Source organism: Drosophila gunungcola, assembly GCF_025200985.1.
Source record: "Drosophila gunungcola strain Sukarami chromosome 2R unlocalized genomic scaffold, Dgunungcola_SK_2 000004F, whole genome shotgun sequence".
Lineage (NCBI taxonomy): Eukaryota > Metazoa > Arthropoda > Insecta > Diptera > Drosophilidae > Drosophila > Drosophila gunungcola.
In genome coordinates this window covers 1,342,618-1,362,742 of record NW_026453167.1, presented here as the reverse complement: position 1 = coordinate 1,362,742, position 20,125 = coordinate 1,342,618, and the positions used below count along the sequence as shown (strand labels likewise).

At 37.3% G+C, this 20,125-nt stretch overlaps 4 protein-coding genes across 5 annotated transcripts in view; all 4 read left to right on the top strand.

Moving 5' to 3' along the window:
• The first annotated feature begins 1,193 nt into the window (after positions 1–1,193).
• On the top strand, positions 1,194–10,423 carry LOC128253669 (triple functional domain protein). The gene is made up of 9 exons (XM_052982263.1): positions 1,194–1,354; positions 3,607–3,886; positions 4,207–5,155; positions 8,244–8,342; positions 8,702–8,999; positions 9,062–9,148; positions 9,207–9,311; positions 9,373–9,507; positions 9,576–10,423. Exons 3-9 carry the CDS (start codon positions 4,323–4,325, stop codon positions 10,077–10,079), a joined length of 2,061 nt encoding a protein of 686 aa, XP_052838223.1. The 5' UTR covers positions 1,194–1,354; positions 3,607–3,886; positions 4,207–4,322; the 3' UTR covers positions 10,080–10,423.
• Positions 6,566–8,217, top strand: LOC128253682 (uncharacterized). The gene is made up of 2 exons (XM_052982285.1): positions 6,566–7,675; positions 7,741–8,217. Exons 1-2 carry the CDS (start codon positions 7,085–7,087, stop codon positions 7,939–7,941), a joined length of 792 nt encoding a protein of 263 aa, XP_052838245.1. The 5' UTR covers positions 6,566–7,084; the 3' UTR covers positions 7,942–8,217.
• A 376-nt stretch (positions 10,424–10,799) lies between the features above and the next one.
• Positions 10,800–20,125, top strand: part of LOC128253694 (uncharacterized) — a 111,565-nt gene continuing 102,239 nt past the window's right edge. Inside the window, exon 1 of the mRNA XM_052982301.1 lies at positions 10,800–10,810. The gene's annotated coding sequence lies outside the window, so the exon portion shown is untranslated. The remainder of the gene's footprint in view (positions 10,811–20,125) is intronic.
• On the top strand, positions 11,819–19,033 carry LOC128253672 (kalirin). 2 transcript variants are annotated; one of them, XM_052982270.1, is made up of 7 exons: positions 11,819–12,243; positions 13,351–13,482; positions 13,575–13,908; positions 17,252–17,338; positions 17,399–17,503; positions 17,562–17,693; positions 18,486–19,033. In XM_052982270.1, the coding sequence occupies exons 1-7, from the start codon at positions 11,966–11,968 to the stop codon at positions 18,942–18,944; spliced, it is 1,527 nt and encodes a 508-aa protein (XP_052838230.1). In that variant the 5' UTR covers positions 11,819–11,965; the 3' UTR covers positions 18,945–19,033. The 2 variants fall into 2 exon arrangements, with proteins under 2 accessions (XP_052838230.1, XP_052838231.1); XM_052982271.1 differs by lacking the exon at positions 13,351–13,482.

Below are 20,125 nucleotides of genomic sequence, written 5' to 3'. Positions count from 1 at the left end.
TTCGTTTTCGATTCTGAAGTTCGTATGCCAGACTGCCTGGTTGTGGGGGAATTTTCTCCGCATTCTTTTTCATTTACTTTCTTGGAGTAGACCAAAAAATTTATGCACTGATAAAAAAAAAATAATATAAATTTAAAAGCGGTTTTTGTAATGTTAACTATTATTATCATTTGATCCTTAGCCTTAAAATTGAAGATCGTTTTGAAAGGTTAACACTTAAATAAATTGTAACGTAAATTAAGTCAAATGTTTAAGATAAACGCCAAATTAAAAAAAAAATATTTAATAGAGCTTAAAATCTTGATAGTACAAAATATTATAAAAAAATAGAAGCTTCATAAGCTACTTCAATAAATAAATAGAAGACTTTTAAACTGATTTTAGTTTGTCTGATTTATGCACATTTCCTCTAAGTCATTTTCACCCATGATGATCTATAAAAATGTACCTAAATTTGGCATCGACTGTCATTGCTTATAAATAAGGTCTTAAAATACCACAATTGTTTTCTGTGTGGCCTAGACTAATTAAGAATTTATGCCGCCTGCGATTGCACTCCAGAAATAAAAGGCAAGCCGAAGAATGAAAAAAAAAGCGACTGTGCTGGCAGAATTATGACAATAATTTGCTGTGGAAAATGCGACACAGAACGGAACCGCTAAGCCCGAGAGAGCAATACAAATAATAATAATAAAAAGGCGAGCGCATAAAAAAATTATAACTAACTCGCCTGGCAAACAGTTAAAACCAGCTGGCGGGAGCGGAAAAGATATATATATGTATATATACATTTGCGGTCAAAACAATAGTAGGTTTTTAACTTAAGGAAAAAGCAATTAAACATAGATTAGAAGTAAATTTCAAATTTTTCTAGCATTTACATTACATTATTTTGTCGTAAATATATCATGTTTTGCAAAGCAAAATATTATATAGGTATAAAATATTTGTAAATATTTAATAAAAGAGATTATTTTCCTTCAACAGGTATTCTGATCTCACTTTGTTTATCGGTAAATAAGCTATAAAAGAAATGTCATACCTTATATAATGTTAAGTCTAAGAGCACTTTACCACTACTAGTTTTTTGCCCGCAACTGTGTGTATGTAGATATAGGAGAGAGAGTTTGGAGATCGCGAGAGGCGATAGTTCTCGCACTTGCTGCACTGCGAATTCCGCCGTCAGTGCGAATTCAAATGCGCAGGTGAGCGAACGTACCCGAACGTCGCTCAATTTGTTCAACCGTATTCGGCGATCGCAGCCAAGAACGGTTTTCAACCCAGTCAACATTGCGTATACGCAGCGTGCACCGTGACCTTAAAACCAAGCCAAAGCCGATAAAAACCGAACAATGTAAGTGCCAAAACGGGCAAGCGAATACGAATGGCAGATAGTGAAGAATTTAAAATAAAAGATAAACCTGTACACGCGCTTACAAAACTGTCTCATTAACACGTGCCCACAAAATTATGAACTGTGCGAAAAACCTGAAAATCAAACTCTAATTGAAATCAAGCTAATAAACGAAAAAATGTGACATTTCTCTGAAATAAGTTCGGCTGTAAAGCTGTTTTGGACAGAGTCGCCGTACTGAGTCGTGTCAGTAACGAGCGGTTTTCCCACTTTTAGCCATTATTCTGTTTGGCCTCATCTTTGTAATCGGCTGACTAAACAGTAACACGACGTTAGAAACTCTATTTTGTTAGCTGACTTTGCTAATGGGCGCAAAATCGTATCATCAAAATGTGGCTCAATTCAAGGTTCCATTTCATGTATATCTATTTGTTTACCTATTCTTTTTAGATTTGATTCGATAAACATTGCTTGATAGCCAAAGAAAAAACTTCCCCGTTCTTGATAACTGAAGTTAACTAGTAGGCACCGAAGATAACCACAAGTGGCTTTAAAACGCATTCGAATATTATGAATGCGCGATAAAGAGGGTTTGGAGTGGGGAATGATAACGAAGTGAATCAGAAAATGATCGACAGGGAGTTACCCAAATAATTGCCATGCTTTCATGGTTTGGCTTTAAAGCATGTAAAAGTGTATTATTTGTTTAAGATCATCACCGAAGCAATATACCCTTTGTTGCACTCGAATTGAAAGGAACGCAAAGTTAAACACAATGGAACTTGCATGTGACGACGCCAAATGCCCAATTAGGCGGCTATAACCAGTTTGCGGTCTATTAATAACGATTGAAAAATCTTCCAAGATTCTCCACAAGCAGATTAATCCGTTATCGTTACCCATATACCTGAAATATTAGGCTAGGGTCACGTAATGACAAAAAAGCTCTCAATGAGTCAATGAAGATAATAAATGTTATTTTTATATTATAGTTTAGGGCCGAAAAGCCTTTCAGTGGAACTGCACTTGCTGATTGCAGCAATAAAACAGTTTTATAACCACTACACAAATATGAGACCTCCCGATTAGATAAATAATGCAAGATGTTTTAGACCATATGGGCAAAAGCCAATTATGAGGGTGTTTGAACTTATCTAACTATTTTGTCATTTGCTTCCGATTAAAAAGGCAATCCAAGCGAAATACAGATAGTAACAAAATTTTAGTCATATAAAAGAAATTTTTTTATGTTTAAAATTAATTTTACGGAAATGCATTCCTACGAATATAGGTGTGCATAGTTTAAATTATTTTTTTTTTAGGTAAACAAAAATAAGAGCTGGTTGGAAAACGTTTGGTTCTTCTAGTTATAAACTCCATTAATCCAAGTGATGTTCTGAAAAAAAAAATGCACAAATATTTGCCGAGCTCCACAGTTTTTTACGAAAAAGTTGTGCATTTGAAGTGCTTTTGATACTGGACACATTCAAATGGGGAGCTTCTATTCCGGAATCGAAAGGTTGCATTTCTGCAACTTTTTCTACTTTCTTTTGTTTGAAGGGAACTTCGTACTTCCTCCTCTATCAAGCCGTTCACTCTTCATTCGCTTTTTGTCGTTCCTCATTTGCGGTTTTCAGTGCTTTGTACTTGTTTTTTGTTCAAATAAAACAGCAGAAACAGCGAACTGAACGTCACACATAATTAACTACACACAGAATGTGCCTCCCTTTCCCACCCAAAGCAATCCGATTTGGCTCTCTCTTTCCGTCACGAACCTCCGACAACTTGACGTCATTTGTCATAAAAATAAATCTTTGCTGTCTCTTAGTTAAATTCTATGCAAATATTTAAGCATCTGCATTGGGTAGATGGATTAGAATTTGAATTTGGAGACAATTTCTTGCGTGGGGTTATATAAAACACACAAGTGTGGATCATTATTATAAGTCATATATAATTTCAAAGATTATTAAATTTTAGGAAACTTCTTTAAGAAATACTATCAGATAAAAACAATTAAATTGCTGTTTCCATTAATAATATATTTAATTGTTTCCCACTACTTTTATATTCAAGGTTTCTTTCGGATTTCCTATTCGTTAATGATCTAAATCCCTTGTCAAAATTTGAATTCGCTTTCCGTCAACATTTTGCCCCCTACATGTCTAATTAGTTGTACACACTCGACTTTAATACTTTATTTATAATGCTTTAACGATAAATCGCTTTAATTACAAATGTCTGTTTTGCAGCGCAATAAAGCGAGGAAAAAAGAATAAAAAGCAAGGCAAAAAAGCGCAACAGTTGACGCCAACACAAACAGAGAGATACGAATACGTGTTCCAGCTCAAAATAAGCTAAAACAAAAATAAAATTAAAAATAAGATAAACATTATATACACTTGGCGGGCGGTGACAAAAAACCAAAAGTAAATAGCTGCTCGTAAATATTTAATTTAACTGGAGCGGCGGGGGAAACCCAAAAAACAGAGAACCAAAAATTTGCTCAGAGAACCCACGATAATGACACTGGTAAGAAAAAGAATTATATTTACGTTCAATTAAAAGTCCTCAATCGGAGAGCCCATTTATATATTTTTTTATAAATTTCATTTAACTATTTTTGGAATAGCTTTGAATATATGAACACTTTATTTAAATGTAAGTCTTATTAGACTTCAGTATAATTTATTCAAAACAAACTGAAACCGTTTAAATTCAAATATTTTTCACATTAAATTGAATATTTTGATATTAAATCATTTCATTGTATTAAATTATGTGATGTTATATTTAAATTACAATTTTCAAATGCCATGTATTTATATTTTTCTATTCCACTTTTTTATCAGTGCAAGTGAAGTGAAAACCCTCAAACGAAGAGACCTAGGAAAACTCGGAGAAAGAGCGTACTTGGCACAAAGATAAGGCTTATCTGGAGAGGATCGGTCCCCTCCGACCAGCCAAAATGGCCGACGAAGATCTCAGCCCACTGCCCTTCCGGCGGGAGCGCAATCTCAGCAACCGCAACTTCGCCAAGAGAAACTCACGCCGCCGGATCAGTCAGCAGGCGGCGGAGCAGGAGCGGCATAGCAGCTCGCCGCTCGTCAGTAGCAATCCGGAGTCCAACGACGCCGCACGGATCGATAGCCCCCTGAGCAGCTCCAGCTCCAGTTCGTTTCAGCTCTCGATTTCCGTGAATTCCGATACGGAGAGCGCCTTCCACCGCCGCTCGCTACTCAAAATGCACGCGGCGGAAAGTGGAGGCGGGGGAGTGGAAGTCCCTCCGGAGTCGCCCATGTCGCCGCAAACCCCGGATCCCGCCCTCCTGGATGTCCGGCAGAAGGTGCACCGCTTCGAGACTCTGAAGACAAACATTAGCTTTTTGAAGCAGGAGCGGCACAGCCTTAAGTTGCTCGAGAATCGTCGTCATCCCTCTTTTGAGAATTACGCCGGAGATCATGGCACGCCGCCGGCCACGCCCCCGCGTCGCATACGCCTCCTGGGACTGGGCAGCAGTCGCAGCAGCTCCATACCCAGTATTCAAGGTCGGGAGAGCATTCACGAGGTGCGATCCGAGGACGAAGTGGATCAGATATCGGACTTTGAAACGGATTCACAGGCAGCCACCGAGGAGTATGTGATTTCGGACACCATCTCGGAGGTGATCCTGCCAGTCAGTCGGGAGGTCGGGGAGGAGTCGCCAAACAACCAGCAGACCCAGGTGCAGCGTTCCATTAGCGCGGATCAGTCCAAGGGACAGCCCACATTGCCGCTAAAAATGCGCAACGATTTCCCCAGGTAAATGTTAACACAATGATAAAGTATTTCAGACGGGTTGGATTTAAAAGATTGCCAACAAACTATCAGGTGCAGCAGTGTTTGAATTCCCTTATTTTATTTTATCTCTTTGCGTATAAATATTTAGAATGCGTAATGGAAAACGTGTTAGCATAAAGGTTGAAAGTACAGCTGTGTTTATCGCCTTTATTAAGCGATAAAGATAAAGACAGATATTATCAGGAGTGTCGATATCATGTGTATAAATGTGTTATCTAATACACAGTTTTCTCCAACTAAAAAAAAGGCAAGCGGCAAATATTTAATATTTTATTAACTAAAATGTATGAATGTAGTATTTTCAGATATTACCTGGAGTGTCTTTTATACCCTTGCAGAGGGTATTATAATTTCAGTCAGAAGTTTGCAACGCAGTGAAGGAGACGTTTCCGACCCTATAAAGTATATATATTCTTGATCAGCATCACTAGGAGAGTCGATCTAGCCATGTCCGTCTGTCCGTCTGTCCGTCTGTCCGTCCGTTTATATGCAAACTAGTCTCTCAGTTTTAAAGCTATCTGCATGAAACTTTCCCAAAAGTTGTCTTTCTATTGCAGGTAGTATATAAGTCGGAACGAGCCGGATCGGACGACTATAGCATATAGCTCCCATAGGAACAATCGGAAAAATAAATGAAAAAAAATTATAACTTTGCTGTTTTTTAATTTTTTGTTTAGTTCTTCGACATATAGTAATGGTAAAATATTTCCGATTTACGGTTTAAATTTCATCAAAATCGGACGACTATAGCATATAGCTCCCATAGGAACAATCGGAAAAATAAATGAAAAAAAATTATAACTTTGCTGTTTTTTAATTTTTGTTTAGTTCTTCGAGATATAGTAATGGTTTAATATTTCAGAATTACGGTTTCAATTTCATCAAAATCGGACGACTATAGCATATAGCTCCCATAGGAACAATCGGAAAAATAAATGAAAAAAATTATAACTTTTCTGTTTTTTAATTTTTTGTTTAGTTCTTCGACATATAGCAATGTTTAATTATTTCAGAATTATGGTATAAATTTTATCAAAATCGGACGTCTATAGCATATAGCTCCCATAGAAATAATAAAAATATATAAAATAACTATCTAATAATTGAGCTGCAAATAATCATAGTTTCAATGTTTTTTTTTAGCACATACTCAAGTAAATCATAATTTAAATGTTTTCCAAAGTATTTAATTAATGCAATAGCTGCAAGGGTATATGAACTTCGGCTTGCCGAAGTTTGCTTTCCTTCTTGTTAATTAATAGCTCCAATGTCTATATTATTTGTTTTACTCTTCACAAATATGCTTTTAGTTGTTAATATGAAAAAAGCCAAGTTATTAAAAATTGTATGGCAGTTATATTATTACTGTTTACAAGGTTATTCTTACAAACAATAATAGTTCCGTATCTAACTCAAATAGTTTTTGTTTGTGGAGTTTAATAGACGTTCTTATCGACAAATTGTCATGTTTTATAGTAACTAATCAGTAGGCATCTATTACATTGAAAATACTTTTTTAAAGCTTTTTGTTATGTCCAAATTGGATTAAGAAATTGTGTCATTGATATATTTTATCAAGGGTTCTGTAGAACAAATCCGCCGCTGGCCTTCAGCCAATCTATATTAACTAGATTTCGCGGTCGCTCAGCTTCCTTTTCGGTGTCAAAATCAAATTATGTGAGATTGCCCATAAAGAAACCACCCAACTATTCGTAGGTTAATTGGCAAAGTGTTAATTGAGTTTTGGAGCATTTTCGCCAACCGGTTTGAAAGAGTAACTCTAAAAGCAGAGCAGGCATTTCGTTGTCTATTCTAGTTTTGAGAACTATGCCAAAAAACGTAAAATGTATCTCTCTAAGTCGGTGGCACTGAAGCAGTTCCAGCCAGACTATGGATGACGAAGACAAGAAGGACGAGGAGGAGGAGGTGGGGCGGAATGTCGGCACATATCCGGATCGCAGAATCTCCGATGAGGCGCTGCAGGAACGGGAGCAGCGCTCAATCGTCTATACGGACAGAATTGTCGTTTCCCAGGGCACGGACACCAAGGACGATCCATTTCCTCCGCGGACGAGAAAGAAGAAAAAGATTCCGCCAGCGGTGCCGGCGAGGAAGCATTTGGGCGACAATGAATCCCAAACGGATGCAGGAAGTGCCGACAGTGCGGCAAGTGCGCCCAGATCTCGACCCTCTTTCAGATCCGCCAGCGCTGAACCGCCCTCCAGCTCCCGATCCTCGCGCAGGACACTCGAAACGCGTTCCTTGGATCGGGATGGGTTCTCCTCCCAAGAGGGTGGTAAAACAAAGGAAAGTAAGAAAGGTTTGGGTCGCCACATGGACTATGATACGGAAGAGGTTTTGAATCAGGGAGATGACGAGGAGGACGGGGACAGGGAGTCCCTTTCGGGGGGCACCTCCTTCCACTGGCGCATGTCGCAGTCCTCACTTGATGTGGAATCCTTGGATGGCTGTGCTTCCGGGGTCTGTAGCTCGAACTCCTCAATCCCTTTTGGCCTAACTCCCAACTGGGCAAAGTCCCTTTTCAGCTGACGGGCTTCATTGTGACGGCCTTGGCCATGGGTCTGCTGATCATGATATCCTGGTTCATCATCTCGCAATTGGATTTCATACTGATGGTGGTCACTTGGTCGGCCAAGGCTTTCGAGGAGTCCCTGCTCATATTTAATGAGGACAAGGAACGTCCTCGGGTGGAGAAGCCGCGTATGGAGAATCAGGAGTTTGCGTGATGAAAGATTTCTCTGATTCATTCCCCGGGCAAACATGTATGCTTTTCAACTTTATCTAGGCCTGTTTTTAGCTGCTTAAAGGTTGTCTGCCACTGGTCTTATCTTTAGACCACCCCTTTTGGCTGTTTGGCTGACTCATCCGATGGCCACCGAGTAGAGTAGGGGGTTTATCTAAACAGTTATCACTGCTGCACTTGTTGTTGTTGTTATTGGCGGGGTGTTTTTATTTCCATTAAGCCAAAGATAACTCATACTTTACTATATTTATTTTAATACGAACCCTAATCTCTCATCCTCCCCAGAAACTATCGCTCTACGCCGAGACGAAAGACTGAAATCATTGGCACCACCAACGAGCATGTGGTGGGCAAGTTTCACTCAGTCTATCAGCCAAAAGAGGAGTGAGTATTAAGCATTTAAAATATCATATATGTTGTAAAATATAATAACATCAAAAGATTATTTGTAATTTATTCGATATACTAACTAAAATCTACTAACTAAAAACAAAAAATCTACAAGTAATCAAAACAATAATCAATTAGACTAGAATAAACACAACACATCCAAGTCCATTATTTCAATAATTTCATTCAATTAACTACAATTTTAGCCACAACCAAGATTTTTTTAAACATAGCCATTTATAATACAAGTAATATATAGATTATTTTTTTGAGCTTCAACTGGGGATAGCCCCATAAATATTCATTTAGTTTACCAACCTTTGTTTTTCTAAAATATTGTTTTTGTTTTTCAGAGAGGAGGAAGTGGAAATTGAGCTGCGCGACAAAAGCGACAAGTGCGTGCATCCCATTCTGGAGGAGCTGATCAAGACGGAGGAGGCCTATGTGAATAACCTGTTTATGGGCATCGAGAACTATGGAAACATCTTCCAGCGCAAGGATCTGCCACTGGGACTTCGTGGCAAGAAGTACGATCTGTTTGGCAACATCGAGCAGATTGCAGAGTTCCATCGGGACGAGTTCCTGCCCATGCTGCATCGCAACCGTCGAGATCTGAAGTGTTTGTTCGATGAGTTTCTGCAGTTCCTAGATGTGAGTTTTAAACAAATTGTGAAGTTAGCAATCACAAACTTATTGCTATTTTTATTCGATAGCAAAACTGCTTTTACGGATATGTTATCTTCACCATGAACAAGCAAAAATCCCTCAAACTGTGCGATCTCTACAAAAACTACTTCACTGTGAGTATGCCCCATTAAAAATAAAGTAATTTGTTATATTATTTGCCCAATTTTGTAGAGCATTCGCCTGGAACGCGATGATAAGTTGGGCATCAATAGCTTTTTGGTTCAACCCATCCAACGCATGGCTCGTTATCCTTTGCTCCTGACGCAGTTCATCAATGTAAGTAAAACTTAATAATAACCTTATCAAATGAACTAATATATTTTCAAACTCCAACCAGACCTTCTTCAAGAACCGTGATATAGTGATGAAGCCACTTATTGAGTCCTGCTGTCGTTTGGAGAAGCGCCTGCGTTTCCTGCTGACCACGACAAATGAATCGGAGATCATCAATGACATAGTGGACTGTCATGAGGTATGGATTAATAATACACAGCTTACCTTATCCGACTTTTCTAACTTTTCTAACTATTCACTTTGCAGTTCAACGTCTACTATCAGGGCAAATTCCGCAAGGTGAACGAGTTCCTGGTGCTCGATCACAAGCTTAAGCGCAGCTACCGGAGCAAGGTTTTCATTTTCGACAAGTGCATCATCTACACGGAGATCAAGGGCAAGAATCTAATCTTCCATGGACGTTATCCTTGCGAGCACATTGGCATCTCGGCCAAAACCAAGTCATTTACGCTCTACTACGAGCGGAGGAAGCAGCAGGAATGTGAATTCACCGCGGATCCGGCGCAAATTGCCGCCTGGCTAGACTTAATCCGGGATATGATCAATAACTTTGCGAACGAGGAGCGCCAGAAGCTGCAGGAGCGCTATTCCCGAGAGAACGACCACTTGCATCGCAAGGCCCCCAGTTTTTCGCTGTATCGCGACTCGAATCGCTTCAGTTCAGACAGTGGCATCGGTAACATCTGGATAATGCCTAAGCCAGACGAAGAGACAATCAGCAACAGGACTACTTGGTATGCGGCCTCGTAACGCAAAAAATATCAAGACAAGGAGAGGATCTTCTTCAGGTTATGGGAAATGGGCAAATGGGAACCTAATCCCTTGTCCAAGGCGGCCAATATTTGAGGGCCACTAGCCAATTCAAATTCCTGCTCACCAAAATGTGGAAAAAGGAGATTGCAAGCCAAAATCATTCGATTTGAATGCTAAATAACCAAATATTGAATTATAAGTTTAGTTGGTTAGTCAAGTTGTGTATATATTCCTGTATTATTGTTGTCACAAATTGCAATTCGTTTAAAGTTCTCTTGTGCCTAGCTTGTTAAGCTTACTTAGTTTTGTGTAAATATTGACTAAAGATAATGTTAAAAAAATGAAAATAAAAAGTTATAAAAAAATATCTCAAAGTAATTGTTATTGGAATGTAAACTGAGGCAAAGTTTGTGTCTTGTTTTTGTGTTAGCCAAATGCTATAAGTATATCTTTGTTAGAAACGAAAGTAAGAACTTAAATGCCTTAGCTAAAATCTCAGCATTCTTCTGCTGAATTTTATTTATTTTATTCTTAGCTCTTTGTTTATTTAAACAGTCACCAAAATTTGTGTATTAAGTAAGAAAACCATGATTTTACGTTGATTATTAATTCACACACATATTCATTAAGGAAATATTTTGCACAATATTTTAGAAATATCCGACACTTCCTTCCACTTTTCGCCAGCGGAATCACACGCTTCAGAGACGTCAAAACAAATGAATCTATCATGAAAAGGTCGCACGCCATCGACGTTGTCATGAGAAGCAGACGTGAGGCAGCTGTTATGCATCCCCCGCCCGAGATCCCCGATCTCGAATCCATCCAATCCACCTCATCACTCTTAATATTGTTAATGATACGACACGCAATACTCAAAACAGCGGAACAACTTGTTTCTGACTGCCACTGTGACATCACTAAGAAAATGTATAAAAATAAACAAATGGCGCATAAAAATAAATATAAGTAATTATTATTGTTTGCCCCATTCCGGCTTGCAGCTCATCAATCGCGCCCAGAAGTGCTCGATGTTTATTTATAAATCTCTGTGTTTTTTGTAGCCTCATCAGGGAATTCTTTTGATTTCAATTGTTTTACAAATCAATTGTATAAATGATAAAGCCAATAAAATGTAAACAATTTGACTTGTGAAATTCGCAAATGCAAATGACAATTATCTGTATGAGATCATCACTTTAGAATTTAGTGCTCGTACGCTTAAACGTTAAATGAGTTATATAAGAGGGAAATGCATTCAGATTTTTGTGTTTCTGCACAATAACTATGCCATTTGTGATTTATAACTCAATTTGGATAGTGCCCAAACCCGATAAACCAAAACAAAAGCCAACCAGTTTGCTTGCCCCACAAAAGTTCAAGGCAAACTAACTATAGGATTCGGCCATAATAACAGTTATTGCCCCCACTAATTGATATGCAAATATGGAGAGCCATAAACGATTAAGTGGCATTATAGCCATGATGAAAGCAAAAGTAATACAGACATTGTTAGCCTATAGAATTTCCAATGCCAGACCAGAAATTGAAATGGTTTTCACAGTTTTCAATTGTTTTTTGATGTTTACAAACAAAGTGTTCGACGCGTGGTCATCTATATAGCTTTTGATATTTATCTGTTTATTTTTATAAGAGAATCTGAAGAAGAGAGAACGATCGAGTACGAGCTTTAAAAGCTTTTTCACACACTTTGCCAATGCTCAGAGGAAATTTTGCTTAGTCGAGTTTTGCGTTTGATTCGTTGCGGATCGGTTTCGGAATATTTGTTGGCCATATATAGTACTCGTTTTGCCATCGATATGCGTCGAATTCGTCGGCGGTTAAGTCTATAGAAAGCTGTGAACAAAACAAAATCAACTATTATGGAGTTGACAACAGTAACCTTAAATTGGTTCGATGTGATTTCGGTGGCGCTGACATTTCTTGTGATATTTCTAGTGCAAGTGCTCAACGTTTATTTGCATATACTCGACGATAATGCGGATAAAACGAAGTCGATCGATGTGGTAGATAAAGCCTGTGTGAAAGAATGTCCCCCACTGGAGTCGCAGAGTTCACTTATAGCAACCACTCCTCCGAAATCGCCTGCATCGGTCAACGGCAAGTTGGAGAAGCAAATAAGTCTGCTGGATAACGATAGGTAGGTAGATAGCTGAGCCCTAACCCACTGTTTACCACTGTTTTGTTTGAACGTGCCTCTCCATCTGACAGCTGCTCACTGTTTTTCCATCGAATTTATTGTCCATTATTGAATGTCCGACCTTTGGCTTGTTTCACAGCACTTACAGTGCGTATACGTGATAAGATAACGTATACGCCCCGGTTATATTTAAGCCTTTTCACGGTAATTGTTGTCGGGAGTGGCTGAGTTCGTGACATGCATTATAAACATGTTACCAAGATAATTTACCCTAAAGTATTTTTAACTTAAAGGTTCTAGATTTTTTGCACAGGAAGGAACTTATCAAAGCATTTTACGTATACTAAAGTTTTTTACGGAGGAAGTGGTTTATCTAAATCGTAATTGGGGTCCCCAATATTTCGTCATAAATATTTTGTTTATGCTTTGTACTTAAGCTTGCACTTTATATTTGAGGTCTTTTCCTAGGCAGTCGATAACAGATACCACTTAATATAAGTTATATATAACTTGTTTTAAATTATATAAATAAATATACAAGTATTTTCCCTTTAAAATTTGATTTGTATAAAAAATGTATAAAACTTTAAAAGTTAAAAAAAAAAGTTAAATGTTGTGGCAAAACGCATGATTAAAGACACATTTAGGAAACAAATTTAAAACCAATATAAAGAAGAATTAAACTTATTTAGTATATTAAAATATTAACGTTTTTGTGATAGGTCTTGTGACTTTACCCAAAAACACTTTTGAAAGCTGTGTGGCGCTGATAATAATTATTAAAAAATTGCCGGACTTCCAATTAAAGAAGTATTTAAAGGTATATGCTAAATTTTTTTGTTTTCTTATATTTGTACTTTTTGATAACTCTTGTCTATCCACCTAAAAATTGGTCATAAAAACTAAATAAAAAAGGGCAGAAAATAACTTTGAAAAATTGCCAGACTTTAAAGAAATTAGAGATTTCAGGCTTTCAATTAGAGAGGTACACATGTTCACGTTTTTATTTCATTTTCATATTTGCATGCTATTATGCGCAGCACACTTTCAAGTGTTCCTCATTCACGGCTTGTTGTTCTCCTGTTTTCGTACTGTTCTGTTTTCCAGCGGCATCTCATTGGGTTCCATCAACACCTGTTCAACAACTGCAGCGAACTCATCCCCAACATACCGAACACACAATGGCTTCCACTATTTTCCCTCGCACACGCTCAGTTTCGAGACCCTGGGCGATGAGTAGTAAGTACTACACAAGTAACTCACCCTTATTAGCAGTTAAATGGTAATTGGTTATGTAACTAACCTTTGAACTTGACCTACAATTTGTCCAGCCACGAGGATGAGGATACATTGTCGCTGGAGAATCTGTTTCCCTGCGATCAAACCGAAATCTATGCCTCCAAGAAGATCAGTTTCATAATTGACGAGCTCATCCAGACGGAAGTGAACTATGTGAATAACCTGAGGAAGGGGCTGGTGAACTATGGCAAGCTGAAGGATGTGGAGGATCTGCCCGAAGGACTAAGTGGCGAAGCGAAGCAGAAATTGCTGCTGGGAAATATTGAGGAGATTCTGGAACTTCATGAGCAGGAGATTCTGCCACTCATGTTGCGCAACCAGCGGGATCTCAAAGGTCTATTCGATGAGTTTGCCATACAATTTGAGGTGAGTTGAGATGTACGCAACGAGGGGGTAAAACAAGCACTGCGTGGGATGGGTTCATTAGCCAAAATCGTGTCGTTTAGCCAAGTAGCCGTTGGACAGGTTCCGACATCTCATCTATCAAAATTCTTTTGTCTTCCTAAGTGCCTAATTTCAACCTCAAATATTTACACACAGCGGAGTTAATATTTTTTTCTTGTGCCAACTTGACACCTGCGATGGTGTCTCGTTTCTTTATTACCTTTTGCTTTGTTAGGCATTTTGACTTTTATTATTTTTAAGCCTGAGCCTCGTGTCTTAATGCAAATGAAGCTCGATGTGGGTTATGCAAACTCTGTCAGAATTTAAATTGATAATTGGTTTTTTTTTTAATTTAATTTTGTGTATTATATTTTTGCTCACACCTGGCTACAAGTGTGTCACCAAATTCATTCATATGCCGCAGCGTGTCTTGTATAAAATGAATTAATGGTTTTCACAAGAAATATTTACCCCCCAGATCATTTGCAGAATGACGAATGGGCTGGCTTAGTGAAGTCCCCTGATAAGATTGAAGTAATCAGCCAAAATAACAGAAATAAATGCACACACACTCAGGCACAAATACTCGCACTCAGTTACGAAAATCAGTTGGAAATTGCCAAAGCAAACAGACACTATTTTGAATGTATTTTATGTCTGGGCTGGGGTTTCATTTGCCGGCAGCTGACGTCATCGGTTCTCGTGGGGAGAGTCAACAATTATAGCTATAGCTAAAGCTATAGGAATACCCAAATCATCTCGTTAAAAGTACTCGTTTCGGAATGATTTTTCGGGCCACTAGAGAGTGGCCATGTGGCCATGTCGAGTTGAGTGTTGACAACGCAAATGATCAATTTAAATTGAAATTGTCTGAGGCCTGTGGCCTGTGGAATTCTTCGTCGGTCGCAATTCTCTTATGTCATTTCCAAGTTCCCAGAAATCCCGAATATAAATTAAGCAAGGAGTACAGTAAGCGGAAAAAATGTTTGTCAGTTTGCAAAGCAGGTAACATTCTTGTTGAGCGCCCGGAGGATTTGGCATCTTAATGTTCGACAGACATGCTAAGCCCCTGGGCTCTGATTTATGCTCTTATTTTTGCTTCCTTTTTTCCCGCAACAACCACTTTGCATTCTTTTTTTTTTTGCCCCAAACCAAACAAACATTTTTGAGTCAGAGGACCAGAGTTAAGCGAAAATTTGGCTAAATATATCATAAAAATGTTCAAGATTTGTTTATACATATTTTCTAAAATTTTACTTTTCCCTGCCAAGTTTTGGCAGCATGATGTATAAACAAAAGACGCGCACACACAACTTGTTGATAAATATAAACCGATGTTATGGATTTCCTCTCAGACTCGTCGTCGTTTGCAAATTAATGGGGCTTTTCACATGCAATTGCCAAATCGATTAGTTCGGACATCAATTGATGTTGCGGCTGAAAAGGCCTACTATTGATTAATGTTTGGACCTTGCTCAGCCGGAGATTTTGAATTAGTTTTTGGTCTTGAAAGCCCACGAATGCCAGAAGAAGCAACCATAAATAGAGTCGCCTTTATTTATTAATCGGCTTTAAAAGGCCAAAAACATGAAATGACAAGCGTGTCGATCAGACTTCTCACCATCAAATCGAATCAACCACAATCGCGAAATCAATTAAAAGTTTTACCACATTCGGATGGCTATTTGAGTGGTACAAGGGGTTGGGTAATTTCAGATTGATGCAATCGATTTGGCGATCTGAATTCTAGAAGACGATTGCTGCCAAATAAACAAACCAAGATGATTTTGATGGGGAAGCCTCTGACGGCTATAAAATTTATTTATACAGATGTGTTCAAAAGAATAATAATACTACTTGAGTAGGCTAAGAGTGCTAATCACTAATATTTCATCATAAAATAAAAGGAAATTTTGAAATACACACATCATGTATTTGTTTTATACAAATTAAATATAATTACCATAAATCTAATTTGATTTTTGCCAATATAGTGTAGCTCATTAACATTTGTTCATTTAAAAAAAACCTTAAAAATTTTGTATACTAAGCTTAGAAGAAAATTTATTATTCAATGTATTTTTTTTTAATGTTGTTACCTCAAAATACAGCTGTTCAATTTGGCGAACAACTTAATGGCTTCAATTTGTATGTACCAGTAACCGTTTAACAACCTATTAAGCTTGCTGAAATTTTCTTTAAACAAAATCTTTAAAGTTTTAATACTCGTTGCAAATTTATTTATTTATTCAGCTATTATATAAAATAAATGTTATGATTACTGTTATTTTGAGTGCAGCTGTTTAAATTGGCCAATGAATTTAAATTTAATTAAAGTTGTATACGCCAACAATCGTTTAAAAATAAAAAGCAATAACAATATCCTCTATAAACCAAGCTGACATTCTTTTTTAAATAAAATTTGTAAAATTCGAAAACTCAGTGAACCTATATATTTTATACATTTTTTCAGCTGTTATTAAAGTTAAATAAAATGTCCCAAGAACTCATTTTTTCGTTTACTACTAATATATTGACTACAGCTGTACAAATTAGTAAGTGATATAATGGTTTCAATTCGAATATACCAGCTGTCGCTTTAAAATAAAAAGTAAAAAAAACTAGTGTAAACTATAAATAGTCCACACTTTTCACCCATAACAAATTACTTAGTTAGGTGGAATGCACTGTGGATAGGAATTTGATGCTAATAAAATGCCCGCCCACCAAAGAATATTTCGCAATATGCAAAACTATAGATTGTCACCTTTTGCCCGCTTTCAGACGAGGCGACAATTGTTTAAGGCAGTCATTTGTCCGACTAAATCGCATTAGACATGCAAAACCCAGAGCTCAGGGCTGGATTCGGAGGGAAAGAGAAATATTATGGCTCAGCCCGCAGGGAGATGATTATCATATCATCTAAATGCAGAACTTCGAGCTCTGATTCCGCAGCCGGGCGGAGCTAATGAAATTAAAATGGAAAGGAAATCGTTAGACAAGCAATTTTCTTTGCAGTTTGCACTAGTTTCGGTTTGGGAAAACATTTGCATTTGCATTGGCATTGGCCACACAGATAGCGACAGGAATTCAAAATTTTTGGCTTTGCCAAGTCCGGAGTTACGTGACTTAAATGCTTAAGAAATTATGATTTCGCCACCAGGCAAACCTCGCATGTGTTTGTATAACGAAATATATATATATATATATATTTATATACCATGTGTGAGACCGAAGCACATGGCCAGACACAAAGGTTTTCCAAGTTTCGGTAAGGTTAACATGGGGTTAAGATAAATCCTGCTGTTTTTTTTGTATTTTTCAGAAAAATCGCTTTTACTGCTATGTGAGCTTCACCATGGGCAAGAAATCTTCAATGCAACTGCGCCAAGATAATCGACTGTGGTTGCAGGTGAGCACCCTTTTATATATCTAATAATTGTTTAATTATAATGTTTTTAAACCCATTCAGACATATCAAACATTAATAAAAGACAAGCTGGGCATCGACAGCTTCCTAGTTCAGCCCATCCAAAGACTGACCAGATATCCATTGCTTCTGCAGCAATTCATATCGGTAGGTGGTTTTTATTTAATATGTATAGATTTTGATTAATATTTTTTGCATATTCCAGGAGTTCTACAAAAGTGGAATTAGTTGCAAACCTGTGCTGACTGCCGTTTGCAAACTGGAGACGCGAATGCGACGCGCTCTAGATGTGGTTAATCAGGCCGAGGAGATCCCCAATATCGAGGAGCTCAATGAGGTGGGTAATCCAGGAAGTAACTTTATAGAAATATTTTCAACATATTAAGCATATTTCATAAACCTAAATTATCTTCTTTAAGAAAAGTAATAAGTTATTCAATTTATTTTATAACTTGCATTTATTTTAAAAGTCATATGTCACATTTTTCAACAAAGTATTTAACATCAAAAATAATTTTAAATAAAATACTGCCATATTGCTTAGTACATTTTAATATCCCTCGTAGTGACTCAATTTTACAGGTCACTTGCGGTTTTTTTGAAGGGTTTGGAATCCCAAAGATAGATAGATAAAGCGTAATAGAAATTAAAGCTTTTGCTTTAAGATAAAAAGGGAAAGATATGATTTGATTTATATCTTTGTTACTTAGGTTTGCTTATATTAAAATTTGCTACCTTTGTGAATTGTTTATATGAATTTGCTTTGCCTTGTTTACGGAACTTTAAGTAGATTGTGACTTTAGTCAAACACGAAAAAACTTATAGTATATGGTATAGTTTTAATAATTTTGTCTTGAAAATAAACCACAGACTACTGTCTTAAAGAATAAGTATTAATTCAGTACTAAATAATATAACCCCTTATACTTTTTAGTTTCATTACTACACAGAAGGTTCTAAGCCTAACCCCTACTTTTAAGCCACATAAGTTTTATTTTGATAATTTCAAACTCATCTTACTAAGAATTTTTTATACCCAATAGTAACGTAACAATAAAAATTATTTTTAGGTTTAACTTTTGATTGTCTATATATTAGCAGCCTAAAATTTTGTTATTTTCTTTTCCAGTTGGACCTCCAGCAGATGGGGAATTTCCGTCGGTCGACGGAGTTCGATGCCCAGCACTTTCCCACCCGGAAAAAGTACCGCTCTAAGGTGTTCCTGTTCGACCGCTCCCTGGTTTGCACAGAGGTGCGCAAGAAGCGGTTGGCCTACCGGCAGCACTTCAACTGGGAGAATGTGGAACTGCAGAGGCCACTGGATTCGAGTTCGGCCAATGCCAATAAGATTATCAATCTGTTGGTGAAGCAGCAGGAGGGTGGAGCCAGTGCCAATGCCAGTGGGAAGCGGGAGGAGTACTCCTTTGTGGCTGCGGAGGCGGCTGTTGTGAAACAGTGGCTCCAGGCCACCCACAAAATCATCGAGATCGCACGGAATGAGCACGCCCGAAGAAACACCTTCAGCCTGCCCATGGATCTGGTGCTTGGCGTAATCCTGGCCATCTGGCTAATTTGGCAGTACTTGTAGTGCAAAAACATGTCCTATTTCCCATACCAACTCACACACAACTAGATCGTAGATATCTAAAATAAAGCTAAGTTATTTCGTAGTCCTTACGTTCCATTTTGTGTCTCCGCTGCTTGTCCGAGCGTAAAATGAGCTTGCTGCAGTCGCCTGACAAGTTTTCCCATGATAAATTGCCTTTGCAGCGGCCAAGTCCCATCCAGTCCTGTTGTCCTCGTTGCCTTGTTGCAACGAAATGTAAATAGCTCTTCATCTTTTTCGCCTGCCACACAAGGCACTTTCGTACAGTGACAGTGTGTGTGTGTGTGGCAGCCACCGAAAAATGTATGACAAATCTATTTATTTAGAATTTATGACTGCTCAACGCAGGAGACTCACCGAAGAAGCCAAGTCACGGTCTACGGAAATCTAATGAACCATGCCCAAGGATGTGAATATGAACTGCTCAAGGCAATGATGTCTTCTCCGAGTATGTTAAAATAAGTTTGTGTGGTTTTAAAATATGTTGAGTCTTACATAGAAGTAAAGAAAATACAAATTTAAATAAGTGGATGACAAGTCTTACAAAAATATATTAAAATATTATTTAAATTTAAATACAAACAGTTCTATAAAATCTGGTTAGGCAATATAATATGATTAATTTTTTATCTGCCTCGTTTTGTTTTTTTTTTCTTGTTTACTGAATTTCATAGAGATTGTGATATCACAGCCTATACAAATTTTATTAAAATGATGTCAGCATTTACAAAAGAACATTAAGTAATCAAGGATTACAAAAACATTCTAATATTATTTAAATTAAAATAAAAACATTTCTATAAAATCTGGCTAGACAGAATAATGTAATTATTTTTTATCTATCTCTTTTCGATGTGACTCTGCTTTTTTTACTTAGTTTCAAAGAGATTGTGAATTTAGTCACAATTTACAAACATGAACAACAACATTTGCTATTCAGTCTGCCATCCTAAACAGAATTTATCGGGTTAGAAACATATTAATCATTTATTAAAAAAAGTGATACTAATTTTTGTGAGTAAATAAATCAAAATTAATAAGAATTTGTATATCAGCGGGTTGGTAAATGAATTTAAAAATTAATTTCTTAATTTCTTTTTTATAACTGGTAGAGAGAAATTGGTGAAAGTATAAGTTTTAAATTTATTGAAGCAGCTCAAAAA

Excerpts from the sequence above, each read along its gene's own strand:
- LOC128253682 (XM_052982285.1), top strand. The coding sequence starts at position 7,085 with ATGGATGACGAAGACAAGAAGGACGAGGAGGAGGAGGTGGGGCGGAAT. Across the intron at positions 7,676-7,740 it reads TGGATGGCTGTGCTTCCGGG|CTGACGGGCTTCATTGTGAC; the intron begins GTCTGTAGCTCG and ends GTCCCTTTTCAG.
- LOC128253669 (XM_052982263.1), top strand. The coding sequence starts at position 4,323 with ATGGCCGACGAAGATCTCAGCCCACTGCCCTTCCGGCGGGAGCGCAAT. Across the intron at positions 8,343-8,701 it reads GTCTATCAGCCAAAAGAGGA|AGAGGAGGAAGTGGAAATTG; the intron begins GTGAGTATTAAG and ends TTTGTTTTTCAG. Across the intron at positions 9,000-9,061 it reads AGTTTCTGCAGTTCCTAGAT|CAAAACTGCTTTTACGGATA; the intron begins GTGAGTTTTAAA and ends TTTATTCGATAG.
- LOC128253672 (XM_052982270.1), top strand. The coding sequence starts at position 11,966 with ATGGAGTTGACAACAGTAACCTTAAATTGGTTCGATGTGATTTCGGTG. Across the intron at positions 12,244-13,350 it reads AGTCTGCTGGATAACGATAG|CGGCATCTCATTGGGTTCCA; the intron begins GTAGGTAGATAG and ends TCTGTTTTCCAG. Across the intron at positions 17,694-18,485 it reads ATATCGAGGAGCTCAATGAG|TTGGACCTCCAGCAGATGGG; the intron begins GTGGGTAATCCA and ends TTTCTTTTCCAG.